This window comes from Falco peregrinus, chromosome 19 (assembly GCF_023634155.1).
Source record: "Falco peregrinus isolate bFalPer1 chromosome 19, bFalPer1.pri, whole genome shotgun sequence".
Classification (NCBI taxonomy): domain Eukaryota; kingdom Metazoa; phylum Chordata; class Aves; order Falconiformes; family Falconidae; genus Falco; species Falco peregrinus.
This window is the reverse complement of record NC_073740.1, coordinates 934,729-949,903: the sequence shown is the minus strand read 5'-3', so window position 1 is coordinate 949,903 and position 15,175 is coordinate 934,729. Positions and strand designations below refer to the sequence as shown.

The 15,175-nt window shown below is 45.8% G+C and overlaps 1 protein-coding gene across 10 annotated transcripts in view; it reads right to left on the bottom strand.

Annotated features, from left to right (window-relative positions):
* LOC101913823 (cyclic AMP-dependent transcription factor ATF-7) overlaps positions 1–15,175 on the bottom strand; it is a 69,722-nt gene that overhangs the window by 46,153 nt on the left and 8,394 nt on the right. For 3 of the 10 annotated variants that reach the window (XM_055792035.1, XM_055792040.1, XM_055792042.1), the window contains exon 2: positions 2,505–2,573. In XM_055792035.1, coding sequence (XP_055648010.1) covers positions 2,505–2,552 — 48 coding nt within the window. In that variant the 5' untranslated portion in view covers positions 2,553–2,573. The other 7 variants (XM_055792034.1, XM_055792043.1, XM_055792037.1 and 4 more) reach the window with 6 other exon arrangements.

The following is a 15,175-nucleotide window of genomic DNA, read 5'->3' as shown; positions in this document are numbered from 1 at the left end:
ATGATCCACAGCGGCTTGTCAAGGGTCAGGGTTTAGTGCCAAAAGGCAGCACGAGCTGCGGGGGAAACAATGCAGCATGTGCTTCAGAGGCTGAGCCCTGCAGACAGCTGCTGGTCACCACCAGCCCCCCAACTTCAAATTTGGATTTATTTTTAATATTCAAAGCTACCAATTGCTCTACCCTGTCCAGCTCGTCGCAGCAATTGTACTCTGCTTGCCCCAGAAAGCACATCTCACCAAACATTAATTTTAGCTGATGATCCTTCTATGACTGTCTGTACAGCTCTTGGGTACCACTGCACTTCTATGGCAGTACTGCTGCATGTTAGCGATGAGCAGGATTTGTAAGTGCTCTTAAAAACCTTCAATGTGAAGCTGATATGTACATATTAGAGGACAAAAAAAAAATGCACAGAAGACACCAGGACTTACAGGAAGATGCTCAGAGCTCTGTGTATTTAGTTAGTCTGAATGACTGTTTAAGGGATGACTCGGTCGATCAGCAAACACCTACAGACATCACAAATTTGATGGGGAGGATCTTCTGTCTGACAAACAAAAATTAACAAGCTCCATAGCCTGGAAGCTGCAGCCGAACAGGTTTAGACTGGAAATAAGGCATAATTTTTCCTTACCGGTGAGAGCAATTAACTATTAGAAAAACTTAACCAAGGGCTGTGGTGAATTTTCCATCACTGGAAATATTTTAAATCAAGCTTGGATCATCACTGTTTAATACATGCTCTGGTTTGAACAGGTATTGAAGGACGTTCTAGGAAACTGTGCATGAGGTCAGGTTAGATCACAATGAATCATACCGGTATGAATTACCCGGATTCTAACATTTCAATATTAACATGAAGAATTGTCAGAATTACCCATAAGCAGCAGTCTGGAACAGCGAAAGGAGGAAGCAACCACCTTTATATGTCATTTGTGGGAGATTGTGGGAGATTAAATTTAAATACATTGTTGTTTGCCTTAATTGCTTGTTTGAATCCGATTTTAAGGTTGTATGATTGAAGTCCTCACATCATTAAGTGCTCAAATACAGCTAATACATTTTATAAATGACTTGCACAATTTCACAGGCAAAGAAGTTCAAGATAAAAAGCAGCTTCCAACAAAAAAAAAAAGGGGGGGGGGGGGGGAGGAAGATCACCTGCAAGCGGATAGAGAATGCTTCAGACGAGACTAGTGCCAGAATGATCAAAAAGCTGAGAAGTCCTAATTGTGTATTTTTAAAGAGCCCCCATCTCCAAGAGTTACCAGATGAGATTTTTGACCCATTTCTGTGCTATAAAAATAAATGCGTCACAGAATTCACATGCAGTCTCAGAGGACGTGCCCTGGGGACGCAGAATTATCTTTAATTTCAATTGAGAGACCCACAAGAGACATTTAAGGTATTAAATACACTGAAGAACTGAGGGGGAACAGGGGACGGGGTGAGTGCCCTGGGATCGGTTAGAGCTCCCAAATGCGTCACAGCCATAACAGTTTGGCAACCTGACATCCAACGGTTGCAGCCAGGAAAACTGTGTGCACAGCACTTAATATCTAATTAAAAGCCACAATTCCTTCCCCCTCCTTCCCCTACAAAAGGCATCTTAGCATTTTGAGGTTCAAATGCTTCAGAACAGACAAACCGAATTCTCCCTGGACTCTCCACAGGGCTGTACTTCCACAGAAGCCCCAATTTCTAATGGCTCCCATTAAAACAGCCCCAGCAGTAATTGCACAATCCCCCTGTTCCTCCCATTAACACGGCGTGCGAGCTGCCAAGACACCACTGAGCGCCGGAGTGACCCTGAGCCCAGCTTTGGGGAAGCGTTAGCTTCATTGCAGAACCAAGCAAAACGCAATGGGAAGGTGCCTTCGCAGGCAGGCGAGCCCACGAGGAAGGTCGGATGACTGAAAAGGGGATGTGACTCATTCAGAGCAATAAGCATTTGCCCTAGGAAAGGGACAAAAAGTTTTGCAAGGCCATAGCCAACTCTAGCATGCTGTCCGCAGAGGAAAAATTCACAATGGGTCGTCTTTTTTTTTTTTTTTTTTGCAAGCCCAAAATAGACTACGGCAGTTTGGGGTTCGCATAACACCAACCATCAACTGTCACATTCTCAGCTGCTTTACAGAATATGCTATAGCTGCTAACTCATCCCAGCAGAGAAGGAATATCTGTCCTTTGGTTAAACAGCCTTGAAAGAAGATGAGCAATGTTATCAGAAAACATTAACAGGAGATCAGCATGTTTTCTCTGGGCTGGATGGGTCTCACGGAAAACACCAGCAGAATAACAATACGCCACAAAGCAAGGCAGATTTCATTACTTTGGAGTGCCTGCACTTGCTCATAACCTGGATTTACACACTGCAAATCCTCTGATCTGATTACCTCCAGTGATCACGTAAAACACCGGCTTTAAACTCTTTGCCTCAGTGATAAAACAGCCACTTTGATTCACAACGACACATTCACAATAAAGTATACTGTAAACGTACCTGTCCACAGCCGGGGGCATTGCACACAAACGGCCTGTCGTCTCCCATATTTCATGCAGCTGAGCTAAGCTGAGGAGAGAGGAGAGAAGAGGAAATTGTTAAATAAGCCAAAAAAAATTAAAAATATCAAGATCAGAAGCTGCCCTTTGCAGGGCTGTAATTAATCAATGCTGTGCTTGCAGAGAAGGAGGATCTCATTGTGCCCTAGACACAATCAGGGAAGAGAAATTAATGCAACCCAAGTTTGAATAAGACTTCGGAGGGCCCAGTCAATTTTTCACGTATGAAGAGAAGGTGCTGCGTCACACCAGAAGGGCTCATTGGGAACTGTGACAGTGAGACAGTGCGGGCCAGTGGGTAGGGAAGAAGCAGGAGCTCTCCACGCCTGGGCTCCCACCAGGGCCCACCAGCAGTTCTCCAGAGGGCCACAGGACTTTCCCAGCTCACTGTCACCACCTGCAAGATAGGCACAACGCTCATCTCTCACAAAGGACCACCTGGCACTGCAAAGACCTACAAAAGACCCCCCCCAACAGCGGGTGCTGAGGAAGGGCCCAGCCTGCTTCGCCCTCCCGCAGCATTTACAGTAGAAAGCACAGACACATAAGCAAAGACAGTGACAATCTACAGGAAAAAAAACAAAGTGCAACCAAGAAGTGATCAAATAAATCCAAGTCCTCTCTATGTACAAGTTATATTTTCAATGGGAGAGAACTAAAATTTGTCATTTAATTAATTAAGGGATTATAGGAGTGGTGCTCCGTTTTACAAGGCAATAATCTGGCTCCCTAGTGGGTAAACTACAAGGCTGATGGCAGGGGTAGTTTATCACAGATTATAGCCAAGGATAACAAAACACTCAGTCCTATTATGCTACAAGTGAAGCTATTCTTATTAATAAAAAATAAGAGTAAATAAAGTAACCCCCACCACCTCAAATTCAAGAAATAATGGTTCCCTCCACCCACTGATATTTTTATAGCAGGATTTTAAAAAGCTATAATAAAGCAAATGCTATCTCTTCAGGGGGTTTACTGTGCGAACATGTTCTGGCTGTTCATGTTGCTTCCAGCATCTCTTACTCCAAGTTCGGCACTTGGCTGCAGCGACGCACGTCAGCTTGCTACAGCCAAGAGCAGAAATGAAACCCGAATGCGGCCAAAACGCGTTCACGAAGACACAGGCTCTTTTAGTTAGCTTTTTGCATTTCTAACCATTAATACATGCACACGCACTGAGCAGCGGCAAGAGGGTGGGGAGACTTGTTATTTTTAGGAGCTATATGAGAAAGTGCTCCAAGAATGCAACTTAGCAGCAGAGGGTGAATGCATGTGCTACAGAAAACAGTCCCCTTTTGCTTTTATTGAAAAAGACACCGAAATCAATTATTGCTCAACGTGAAAAAAAAGGTTATTTTTCTATTGCCACATGCTAGGGCAGTGTGCAGCTAAAATGGGTGGCTACAGGAGGTGGAATTCCCCTCCTCAAGCACTGGCTCAGCCGCAGCACACATCAGCAACAACCAAAAGTTATGAGAAAGCAGCTGCCAGTTCTTCTCCCACAAAAAGGGGAGAGACTTCCACTACACTAGACTATGTTTGGATTTTTTAAGCAAAACTGCATGGCCTATGCAAACACGAACTCACAAAAGGATAAATAGCCCTCTCACAAATGGAACAGGCGAGCAGCCAAAACGCTCCCTAGCATAGGACGAGCGTAATAATAAAAGCAATAAAGATGGCCAGGAACATCCACCCACAACAGCAGCCCCCTCAGAAAAGCCCACAGAAGTGACAAGGGGCTTGCAGAACTCGCAGGAGATAACAGCGGCTCCGTATCTTCACCAGAAGATTAAATCCTGGCGAAGGCTAGCCTTGAGGTGACACAGGCACAGATGACAGCAAGACAAGGACACGTTAAAGACAGGACTCTTTGTACCATCCTTCTGAACTTCTGCAAGAGCTCTAGACCAGGAGAAACCAAAATACTGAACCATTGCTCTTGCCTGCTAAACAAACTGGGATCTCACCTCCACCCACAGCAAACTGATCCTCCTCCAAGAGTAATCTCCTTCAGGCCCTGACGTAGCTGACTTCCATGCATCTGCTGCATCTAACAGTGGACACAGGAGCTGCTGTTACGTATGACCTGTTCTGAAGGCACAGAGAAACCCAGGCTTCCTCAGGAAGCTTTAACATGCAAAAGCAGCCTCCAGCAAAGAGGGATGAAGAGGTCAAACCTTCCTGTAGTACCAAACCACTGCTCAGACCAACTCTCTGACACCGCAAAGAAGAGAAGCACAGAACTGATTAAACACTTTGTCACCTGTGCTTGGGGTCCAAAAACCACTGCAACCGAACCTTCCAGGTAGCTGCACAAAACGCTGCAGCTCTGAATGAGTCAAGAGTGCTCAGCCCTTCATCACCCACTCCTAGCAGAGGGCAGCCTCACTACAACTCTCTCTGTAAGAAAATAACCAGAGAAGTCAGATCAGACAAAGGACACATCAACTTGATGACTGCTAGAGTTATTTTACCATCACCTGTGCAGTATGGTGGCAGGTAAGACTATCGTATCAGGATACAGACCAAATAAAAGTCAAATATTGCTGTCTTGGGCAGCCTGGGCGTTAGTTTTCCCCCTCCTGACAGTCACATCATCACTCATCTCACTGTGCACCCGTCTTCCTTGCCCATAAGAGACAAGGATCTGTCCCACGGCTCCTGGCACGGCCCAGGCTCCCAGAAGCTGCAGCCAGTGTTGTCTATCAAGCTGAAGGTAGAAGCATGTGTCATTAGTTCCAGAATTCTTAACTCCTATTCAGTCAACGATTTGTGCAGGCTTTGACAAACAGGTTACCTGCCTACAAAAGCCAGGGCCACAACTCTGCGCTTGGTGGGCTCACAGGTTTGTGTTTGAACGGCACTTAGAGTGTAAGCAGCACCAGGCGTGACCATACGTACCTCCAGCAAGCTGAGCACGAGGCCACGCGAGAGCCTGAAAGCTCCTCTCAAGAGTCCTTGCAGCCAGGTATGCTGGTGAACTGGTCTACAAAGGGAGCCTGGGGCGTCAGTTTTTACAGTTTGTTCTCAAACTAATCACAAACCCCAGAAGTCTCTGCCAGTCCAGCACCGCATTCAGCAACTGTCAAGTGACGAAGCAGCTTCAAGTTAGGAGCTACGACATTGAGACAGCAGCAAAGTCACAAAACTTTAGAGGACAGTTGTTATGCCCCTTCCTGTCAAAGTCAGGCTGGTGCTGGAGGTGTTTGAAGACTGTTTAAATCACCCTCCTACATTTAAACTCAGTTGCGTGGGATGAGGTTAGGGATGTGTTTATTCCATCAACAAACAAATCTTATTGTTAAACACACAGCATAATTATTACGGAGGGAGACTGCTGTATTTCACAGGGCAGCCAACCCTATGCTTTTTTAATTAACAGAGGTCAGAGATTGTCCTTACCACTGTCACTTAAGCAGCCTGCTGCCTTCGCCAACATGAAGAACTTCAGGGGTCTCTCTACCTCGTATTTATGCTTCCAATGTATAGAAAAGCTATTTAGGAAATTAAAGAAATGGATCAGCTGTCACTCCCAGTGCTTCGATAACACTAACTGAAACTGAGAGCAGGAAAACAAAGCAAAAACCCAATGGCATTTCAGGCTGCCTGCCAGCTACTTCTGATAGCAAAACAAGCAGCTCTATTAAAAAAAAATCAGAACCAACACATGGCAAAAACCTCAGTTTACTCGATCTTGCAAAGTGTCAGGAGGATTCACTCATTCTTTAAAGAAAGATTTAGCTGCTCATTCACTACAGAATATGACTGGTATGTACATACATGTGCTCAGATTTATATCACATTTAGTCAGGATAAATTGCTTCAATAAATTCTATTCTTAAGAACAGGCAGAATAAGCAGATGATTGGATACTGGGAACACATTCTCATTCCTCTTCCTGCAGCCGCGGGACAGTATTTCACTGTTTTGATGATTTTTAGCATGTTGGAAACAGCAAGGGGAAGCAGAGAAATGCAGACAGATTACTGAAGCGTGCTTCAAAGTTCTGTCAGCACAGACCTGACAAGCAGCTGCCGTCTCACAGAAAACTGAAGAGACCATTTTCAACCAAAACAGACTGTGCTCCCCAAGTCTGTATGTGTTTTTCTTCCTCCCTTGCCTTATTAACTCATGCAAATAACCTATAGGCTGTCTGTAAAAAGAAGCAAACCCAAAGCCACACTTCAAAGCAGCAGTCTCAAGTGTGTGTTGTGCTGATAATCAGGCACCCCTTGGAGTTTGCACAGGGTATTTAAGATACAAATTTTCTGATGACTAGCTTGTATAGAGCAGCGCTCTCAACAGAAGCAACTCCTCTGGAGCAAGCACAGCATGCAGAAAAACAGAATAAACACGAGCTTTGCTTCCACGAGTGCATCTGCTCTGTAATGGATCTCATTCCCAGCTCCAACCGCACCTTTTAACTCCTCACCAAAGCAACTGCAGCATTGCAAGAGGATGTTTGCAAAGCTGGACAAGTGTGGCCAGGACAACTGCCACACTTCACCATTTCTCCAGCAATGCTTATCCAAGGGTGTCAGCACCGAGGCAGCAATGACAACTTTTTCCTGAAGTTAATCTTGTTCTTTATTTGTTGGGAACATCGCCTCTTCCTACTTCTGGCATTGAGATAAATGAGAAATACTCTGCGGAGTGGTTCAGTGCATGCCAGGATGCTGGGCTGACACCGAGCTGACACAGGAGGTACGTGCCGTGATAGCATCCGTGAGACGAGAGGCTCTTTTTGCAAACAAAGTGAGACAGAGTCAGAGAGCGATGTTCACCCAAGCCCCACTCCCAGCTCCACCACTGCCATCTGCTGTGATCCTGGCCATCCCGCTTACGATTGCTTTGTGGCTAGAGAAAACGAACCCTCTAGATTAAATGCACACCCATGCAGGCTCCACTTATTCAGTCGCTGCATGAACTGCATTTGTAGGGTATGAAGATACTCAAAGTTTTGATTCCACAAGGAACCTGCGCGCAAAGCCACTTGTTAATTCAGGTCCTTAGCTGGGAGGGATCACATGCATTTCTACCAGAAAGAGTAATCAAGTCACAGCTGATGTGCAATAAAGTTAAGTATTTTGCTGCATGTGCTATGAGGCAGCGTGTTTTAAATGTCCATTAACAAGAGAGCATTTGGGCAGCCTGAGGCCTTACTGATAGCAGAGGGCTTCTATTAAGTTCAGAAGAACTACAAGACATTGTTTTGGAGATCATTATTGGTCTGATGAAGAAAGAATTGGAGGCAATCTACTTTGAGGCTTTGGAAAAATCTGAGTCAAGAGTGTGAACGTGGTGGTGCAGACACCACATCAATTTTGTGTGCAATACACCAAGCATGCTGCAGATTACTTAATAAATAATTCAGTCAGCAGACCCACCTGAAACTTGCTGGAAGAATTCCCTCGTGAAGAGTCAAGAGAATTAAAAAAGAAAACCCCCAAACAAATCAAAATATCAAATTAGCACCTGCAGAACTCAAACCATACAAAATTCCCTTAGAACCATGGAGGCTCATAAATGAGAAATCTATCACTGGCTAAACCTGGGTGCAAGAGCTTGCTCTCAGCAATGAAGAAGGTGGCAATTCACCCCTGCAATGGGCATGAGGAGACCTACAGGCCGTGATACAGCTACACTGACAAGGCTACTTACCACTTCTGAACTGTTTTCTCCTCTCAAAGTTTAAGCCTAACAGAAGGTCTTCTTCACGTTTCAGAATATATACCTATCACCTCAGATTAAATATATTTAGAACTATGTTTTAACTAACCTGTTTGCAATGCCTGGCATAGACAGGATCAACTGCAATCCAAGGCTGCCGTGAGGATCCCTGATCTAGGCAAGCCCCTGCAAAGGGAAGGCAGACAGATGGAGGTGAAGAGTTTTACCTGCAGCATCAGTGCCAGTACAGGAGGAGGCTACATGCCACAGTGCCCGCTGCGCCTCCTTCTACATGATGGAAGGAAGAGAGGAGGGTCTTCCCAAAGAGCTGCACGAGGCCCCAGTCAGAGCTGGACAAGCCTTTGCCAATGTCGTGATGACAAAGAATATCGCAGTTTGGAGGAGATTCACACACACCTCTCCACCACCGTTTTAGGGACATAAAGCTCCACATGCTTTTGAAGTTGCTTTATTGTCCTTCCCTATGACTCTTCACAGAAGTCCACCAGGAAGCAAGAGTGCAAACGAGCTGCAGGGATGGGAAGCATGAGGGAGTTCCAGTCTGGGACCTTCTACTTGTTTAGTCAACAGCCTGTTTCCTCCCGCCAGGCTCCCCATCTCCTGTTGGCCAGGGAGAATTGTGCGCCAGAAAGTTCTGCCTTTTCCCACCGTTACTGCTGAATTTCTGTCATGCCTTTTCCCCCCGCCAGCACCCACACACACACAAGCCAGTCATGCCGATTCCCTACTCCGTCCCTGCATAAGGGCATTAGCTGGCAGGTACTTTAACAAAAAGTATAATTTTAAAGTTGGCAGTGAACCACAACCTAGGTGTGAAGTTCTAGAGGGGTTAACAGTGATGCCCAGGTTCATACATAGACAGGACGATGTTACAACCTTTAAAATATGTATTTTACCCATCTCAACAGGCTGTTGGTATTTGCAGGAGCTGGAAGGGAAAAGGCTGCAAGTATCTCATGAAAGCTGAAACCGCCCTGTCCCATCCAAATGAACTGAGCTGCCCACCACACCCTCTTGTTTCCAAGGAAGAACTTGACTGGGACACTGGTCTGGGGATAAGCTGGTTTTGCTTACCTCAATAATCAAAATTTCCACTTTTCTTCCTACAGATATTAAAGTCAGCCCATATGCTACTTTCCCCCTGGTATATCAGTCCATAAACTGAAGTGGTCCCAAAGCATGTTAACGAACCCATTAAGAAAAAACGAAGCCCGTTATCCTAGTCTAGACAGACACCTAGGGGTAATATTTTAACTCCCTCAAAAGGAATTAAGACATATTACATGCATCAACAACAGCAATGAAAGACCAGCCTTCCTGAAAAGGATTTCCCCCAGGATGTGCATTGGCACCTCATGGAACCCATTTTCCAAACTTCAATTTGGAAACAGTTTAGGAAGAGACACCAGAAGCAGGATACACATTTTCAAAAGCACATTTGGCATTTATGGATCCTTTCATCCACGATGCTCTCTATCCTTTCCAACGCACTATTGTAGCTTTACAGAGGAGGAGTTTGAGGTATGTCTGTAGCCACAGGTCAAGTCATGGTTTTGGCTGGCAGCACCAGGCTGATGCCACAGAAAGGGCCACAGTCAGATTCTTAATTGTCTTTAGTAGCATTACCCACAGCCACATGTTCACAAGTGCACGTTCCCACAAATACCCCGTGCCCTGGTGGTAAGGACACTCAGCTGCCCTAATGCGCGTCAGGATCCAGATATGAGCAGCGTGGGTTTTTGTGTTCGTAGCTTTTACGGACCTGTTCCAGCTGAACTACTGACAAGCAGCTGAGGTCTGGAATCAGTCTCAAGCCAAGATTTGTAAGTCTGAGTCACGCCTCTTCTGGTTTGCAAAAGTCATGAGCAAGTAACTCTACATCCCCTCTGAGGACCCTCCTATGTCCAGCTGCCTCCGATGGTGGCCCAGCATCTCCTGTGTCCAACACTGGGACCCTCACAGCTCCCAACTGGAAAGCACTCCCCCCCCCCCCGCCCCGATCACCTCAAATCCCTGAAAAAAAAAAAAAAAAACAAACCCACCCAAAAAACCACACAACCTTTTCCTTAAACCTCAGTGGTAAGATGGAAGAAACTGCCAGGTCATTAACTGCTGAACATTGGGGGAGAGAGGTGGTATGAAAAATCCTCTAAAAATAAAGCTCTATTGTCATACTTGCATGTGACCATTGTTATTGCAGGCATGCTTGTGCCCAACACTCTTGCATCTGTGCCTTGCAGACAAACTGAAATACTTTAAATCCCAATGAACACTTGGGTGTACATAAAAACTGTTCCACTTTGAGTCTGCCAGCATGGCTCCCCTCTCCAGCACGAATGCGCTTACCAGTATACCAGTACCAGCCCATTTAAGGTTTATTCCCATAAATCATAAGGATAAACTTTACATTAATATGACCACAAAATTAAAGCTAGAGGTTGCACCAACTATGAAACAAAACCAAAAGAGCTGCAGAACAACCTCCTAAAAATAGACTTAAAGTAGAACAGAAAACAAAAGCAAACTGCATGCTCTGCTGACAAAGTCTCTCTCTGCTAAGATTTACTCGCCTAGGAAGACCTGATTGAAGAATGAGCTGCAAAATGAGTTAGAAGAAAGAAAATTGCTAGAGATAGGGACATCAAGAGAAAGGACGTACCTAGGGAAATGACTGTAAGTTAAGATTGTCAGTGAAAGGTGCAGCACAGAAACAAAAGGGCTGTTAGTGTCCAAGAGACAGCAGACACCTGCAGGTAAGATCAAGCCTCCCTTGCTCTATATTCTGCCTGTGTATGAGTTTATCTATAGTTATTTTTCAGATTCCAGTAAAAGGCTTCAGTCTCCCATCGTGCTCCCTCACCCCTCAGATTTGCAGCCTCCAAAAGAATGAATTGCTCAAGCGTTGTGCTGTGAAAAGGGACAACTTGGGGAATTTTGGCATCAGTTTTAATAGTCTGCCAATAGTTATGGCAACGATGGAAGGAGAGGTGGTGAGGAAAAGCAGACAAATCACACAGGATAACTGCATGGGTGCCTGGTGTCAGGGTCAGCACTGACACTGTGGTGATTGTGGCACCCGGTGCCCCAAAATGGGTTTTAGCAGGGGCTCTAGGGTGAGTGAGTTCATCTGAGACATCTGCAAGCAAAAAGAGGGTACCCAGATGGTTCAGTGCAGCTGCCCCATCCTGTATCACTGCAGGACATGTACTGGCGCAGAGATAATAACTGTTTTACTCTCCAAAATGAAAAAGCGCCCTTCAGAGTCAGATGCAAAACCCATCACAGACACCAGCCTCAGGCACGCAGGAACAAGTCCAAGCAAAGGTGCAGCTAAAGGTAAGACGTCTTTCAACCCACAGGGAATACAGAAAACCAGTTAGCAACTGTCCCAGGCTATTAAACAGGGCAAAGACTTTTCAAGAAGGGTGCAGGACCCAGGGAGGGCTGTGACTTTTGTAGAAAAATTACAGTATTTAGCTGACAGCAGGAGAAGCAAAGGCAGAACTGGATCAGAAACGGTGCTCTTATGACCATAGAACGCTTGAGTTGGAAGGGACCTTAAAGACTGTCTGGTTCCAACCCCCCTGCCATGGAACACCTTCCACTAGACCAGGTTGGTCAAAAAATCATCATAATACCCATATTCCCCCGAAAAAGAGAAAGAAGTCTCCCCACAGAAGGTTTCATTACCTGGGATTATTGCAAGGTACAGCCCGGGTACTACTACACCTGTGGCAGGCAAAGCGTGTTTTCTCCTTGATCCAGTCACTGTGCTCCTTGCTGCGCCTCTAGTTTTAGCATGCCAGTTTAATGCAAAAGGTAAAACAGAGCTAGGAGTTAACTTTTTATGAGACTGAGCTACATGGGATTAATTCTCAGAGACTAATGAGTCGCAAGGCCATCCCAGATCAATTTGGGTAACTTTGTTGAGACCTGGGAGCCATGCCAAGAGCATTAACAACCAGAGCTGCAATACAAACAAGCCTATTCAAACACAAATAGCGCTCAAGACACTAGACCAAGCCCCAAGGACAGGCAGTACACTGCTACTGGGAAGAAGAGATAAAACCACAATAAACTAGATTATTATAGATGGCTGCACAGAATCTGTGCTGTAGCATACATCTTACTACAGGAGAGTATACAAGATCGCAGACTTGAGACAGAATCTGTAATTGCCACTGGGAGCTGGAACTGGAAGAGAGGTTGGTTACAATCAAAACCCAAACTGCTTTCTGGCAAGTACAAGGGAAAGAAAGACTAAGACAGCCATTTCTACTCTGCTAGCCAAAAGAGAAGGAAGCATAAGGCACTGCCCCAAGCTCTCAAAAATAGTAAGAGATTTCCCACTAAAATGCAAGGAAGGAAACATGTTGCTTTGAGACTGTTCCAGGAAAGGCTCTTTATTATTTTTCTAAGTGCAGTCATTAACAGCTCTATGCCTCGAGCTTCCTGACAAATCGAAATGAATATTCAGCACACAGTGCTCTGAAAAGGCTGGGATCGGCAGGGTCACAGAGGCAGCTGCACCCCGAAAACGCATGGAAGGGAACCCCGTCCTGCCATAGCACTTGCCTGGGGTTCGGCATCAGCGTTCCCCATGCTTGCCTGGATTAACATACCACATCGCAGAGATGGCTTGGAGCACCATAACCCACCATGAAGTGGGGAAAAACCAAACAGGTCAAGTTCTTTCTTAACAACAACAAAAAAAAGCCACTTTTAACATCTAGGCTTCCTTGTTGCAGGGTTAGCTCTGCAAGGCAGAGGGCTAGGCACCCAACCTGCCTAGTAGTCAATTTGGCACCTAATTTCCACTGGTGAATGATTGCTGACTCTCAAACTACATTAGGTGCCTGTAGGGACTTAGGAACAGAGCTGTTTCTGCACCTTTGGGTGCCCAGATCTCCGTTTGACTATTGCCAGCTACTACACACATTGCGAAAGATTTTAAATTTTATAGGGAGAGGCCACCACCAAGCTTAGTGAAAACGCACAGGCTGCTGTCAGTCCTAGGCTTTGACTTTAAAGTTATGTTGGGGTGTAAGAGAAGGAGTGCGAATGTTTGCTTTGTAACCAAAAAGCTACAAGAGAGCTTAAAATTGTCAACTGGGAAAGAAGGCCAAAAGCCGACGCTATAAAATCTGCTTTAGCGGCACAACACCCTTATGCTTTATAAGCTTGATAAAGCAAACCCAACTGTATAAACTGGAATATTGGCAAGGAACTCACTTGAAGTAAATCTCCAACAGACATACAGTATTTAACAAGTCGTTACAAGTTAACCTACAGCAGAGGGTGAAAGCAAAGTCCAACCACTTACCACCTGACTGTACCTTTCTGGGTGCTCAGTGCTGCTGAGAAGCTCGTAGAGGATCTCCGAGCCACAAGAGCATCCCCAAACAGTCAGAACTATCACCTCGATAGCATCAAAGATGCACAACACCCTCGCTTCTCACTTGCTAGTGCCTTAAAACAGCCTTGGAGCTTCACCACCCCCATGAGCTGCACTTGCTGCTATCAGAAGAACGATCTTTCCTACCAAGCAGGACATTTGGCCCTAAAGTGACAGAAAAAGCAGCTTTCCTCAGCTCACACCGGAGCAAATTAACAGCCTGAGTGCAAAGAGTATTTCTACATGCTTTGGGAAGAGGGTCAAACCTCACATGAAGCAACAGCCATGAGCAAGAGTTGTGCCCTCCTCCTCTCAAGTGTGCGAGCAATGGGATAGGGAGGCACTGTCAGCATCCTGTCAAACGTAAACCAAACTCCAGCAAAAGGAGCAACACGGGCCCCAAACCATGTGCACCAGCCATGACGGACTTTGCTAAGACCAGGAAAGCTTTTCCCTGCAGTTACAGCAGCAAACCCCCCTCACAGCCAAGAGCTCCAGACAGCTAGGAGGCTTTTCCCACCACAGCTTCCACCAGCCCTCCCAACCACACAACTTACACCGTTTATAACCCTTTTATAAACAGCAACGAGTTTACCGTTACCATAACAAGAAGTGTAATTTGTTAACGTTGCCTCCACATTAGGTTCTGGCAGGATAAAAACCATTATAGAAGCTCCATTGTCCAAGAGCCTCCTCACACTGGCCAGCCTCCAGATCAGATCTGGCCTGGCCTCCAACTCCAGAGCAAGGTGTCAGAGAAACTCTCATGTCATCTCAGCATGGCTGGGGCCCAGCTGAGCCACAGGTCTGGGCTGCACAAAGGGAAGGATACTGGGTTTTTTAAAATCTCTGCGGAACACCGTGATGAGAAAAGCCAAGTGAGACCAACTGCGAGAAGCTCGAGCAATCTAGAACTATCTTTGCAAGGTCCTTATGCTCTCCGACATGAGCTGAGGGACACCGGTGTGCAGATGCCTCATGAGCACTTCCCGAGTTTGGTACCTTTGAGAGGTCAGATTCCATCACACTAACAGCACAATCCTCATGCTCCTCCTTTCATGATCAGATTTCTGAGAGAGAAGTAGCTGCTGCTCTTCAAATACCTACTTCAAGTAATCCTTGCCAAACGTCGCTGAGGCAGCCATAGCTTGGCAAAACATGCTTTAACACAAGCAAGGTTTCTCTAGTGAGGTGCCAAGGACTAGATTTCTAATATGAAGAGGCATCTGTCCAAAGGGTTTTGAAGCCTTTGATGAACACAAGACAAAATCCAACCTAAACCAGCAAGTCAGCAACCTCCCCAGGCAAGAAGATGGAGAAGGACCATCTACCAATCACTCACATGCCAAAGCTGTGCTTCCCCTCCCAGCTTCTGGAAGAAAGATGGACTGTACAGGATGTCCCCAAGGTATTTACCCTAAGACACCAGGGAGAATCCAAACTGCAAGACCCCGACAGCAGACAGAGCAGGACTCATCGGCAGCACCTAGGCAGAGCATTTGATGGGAGCACCTACCAGGTCC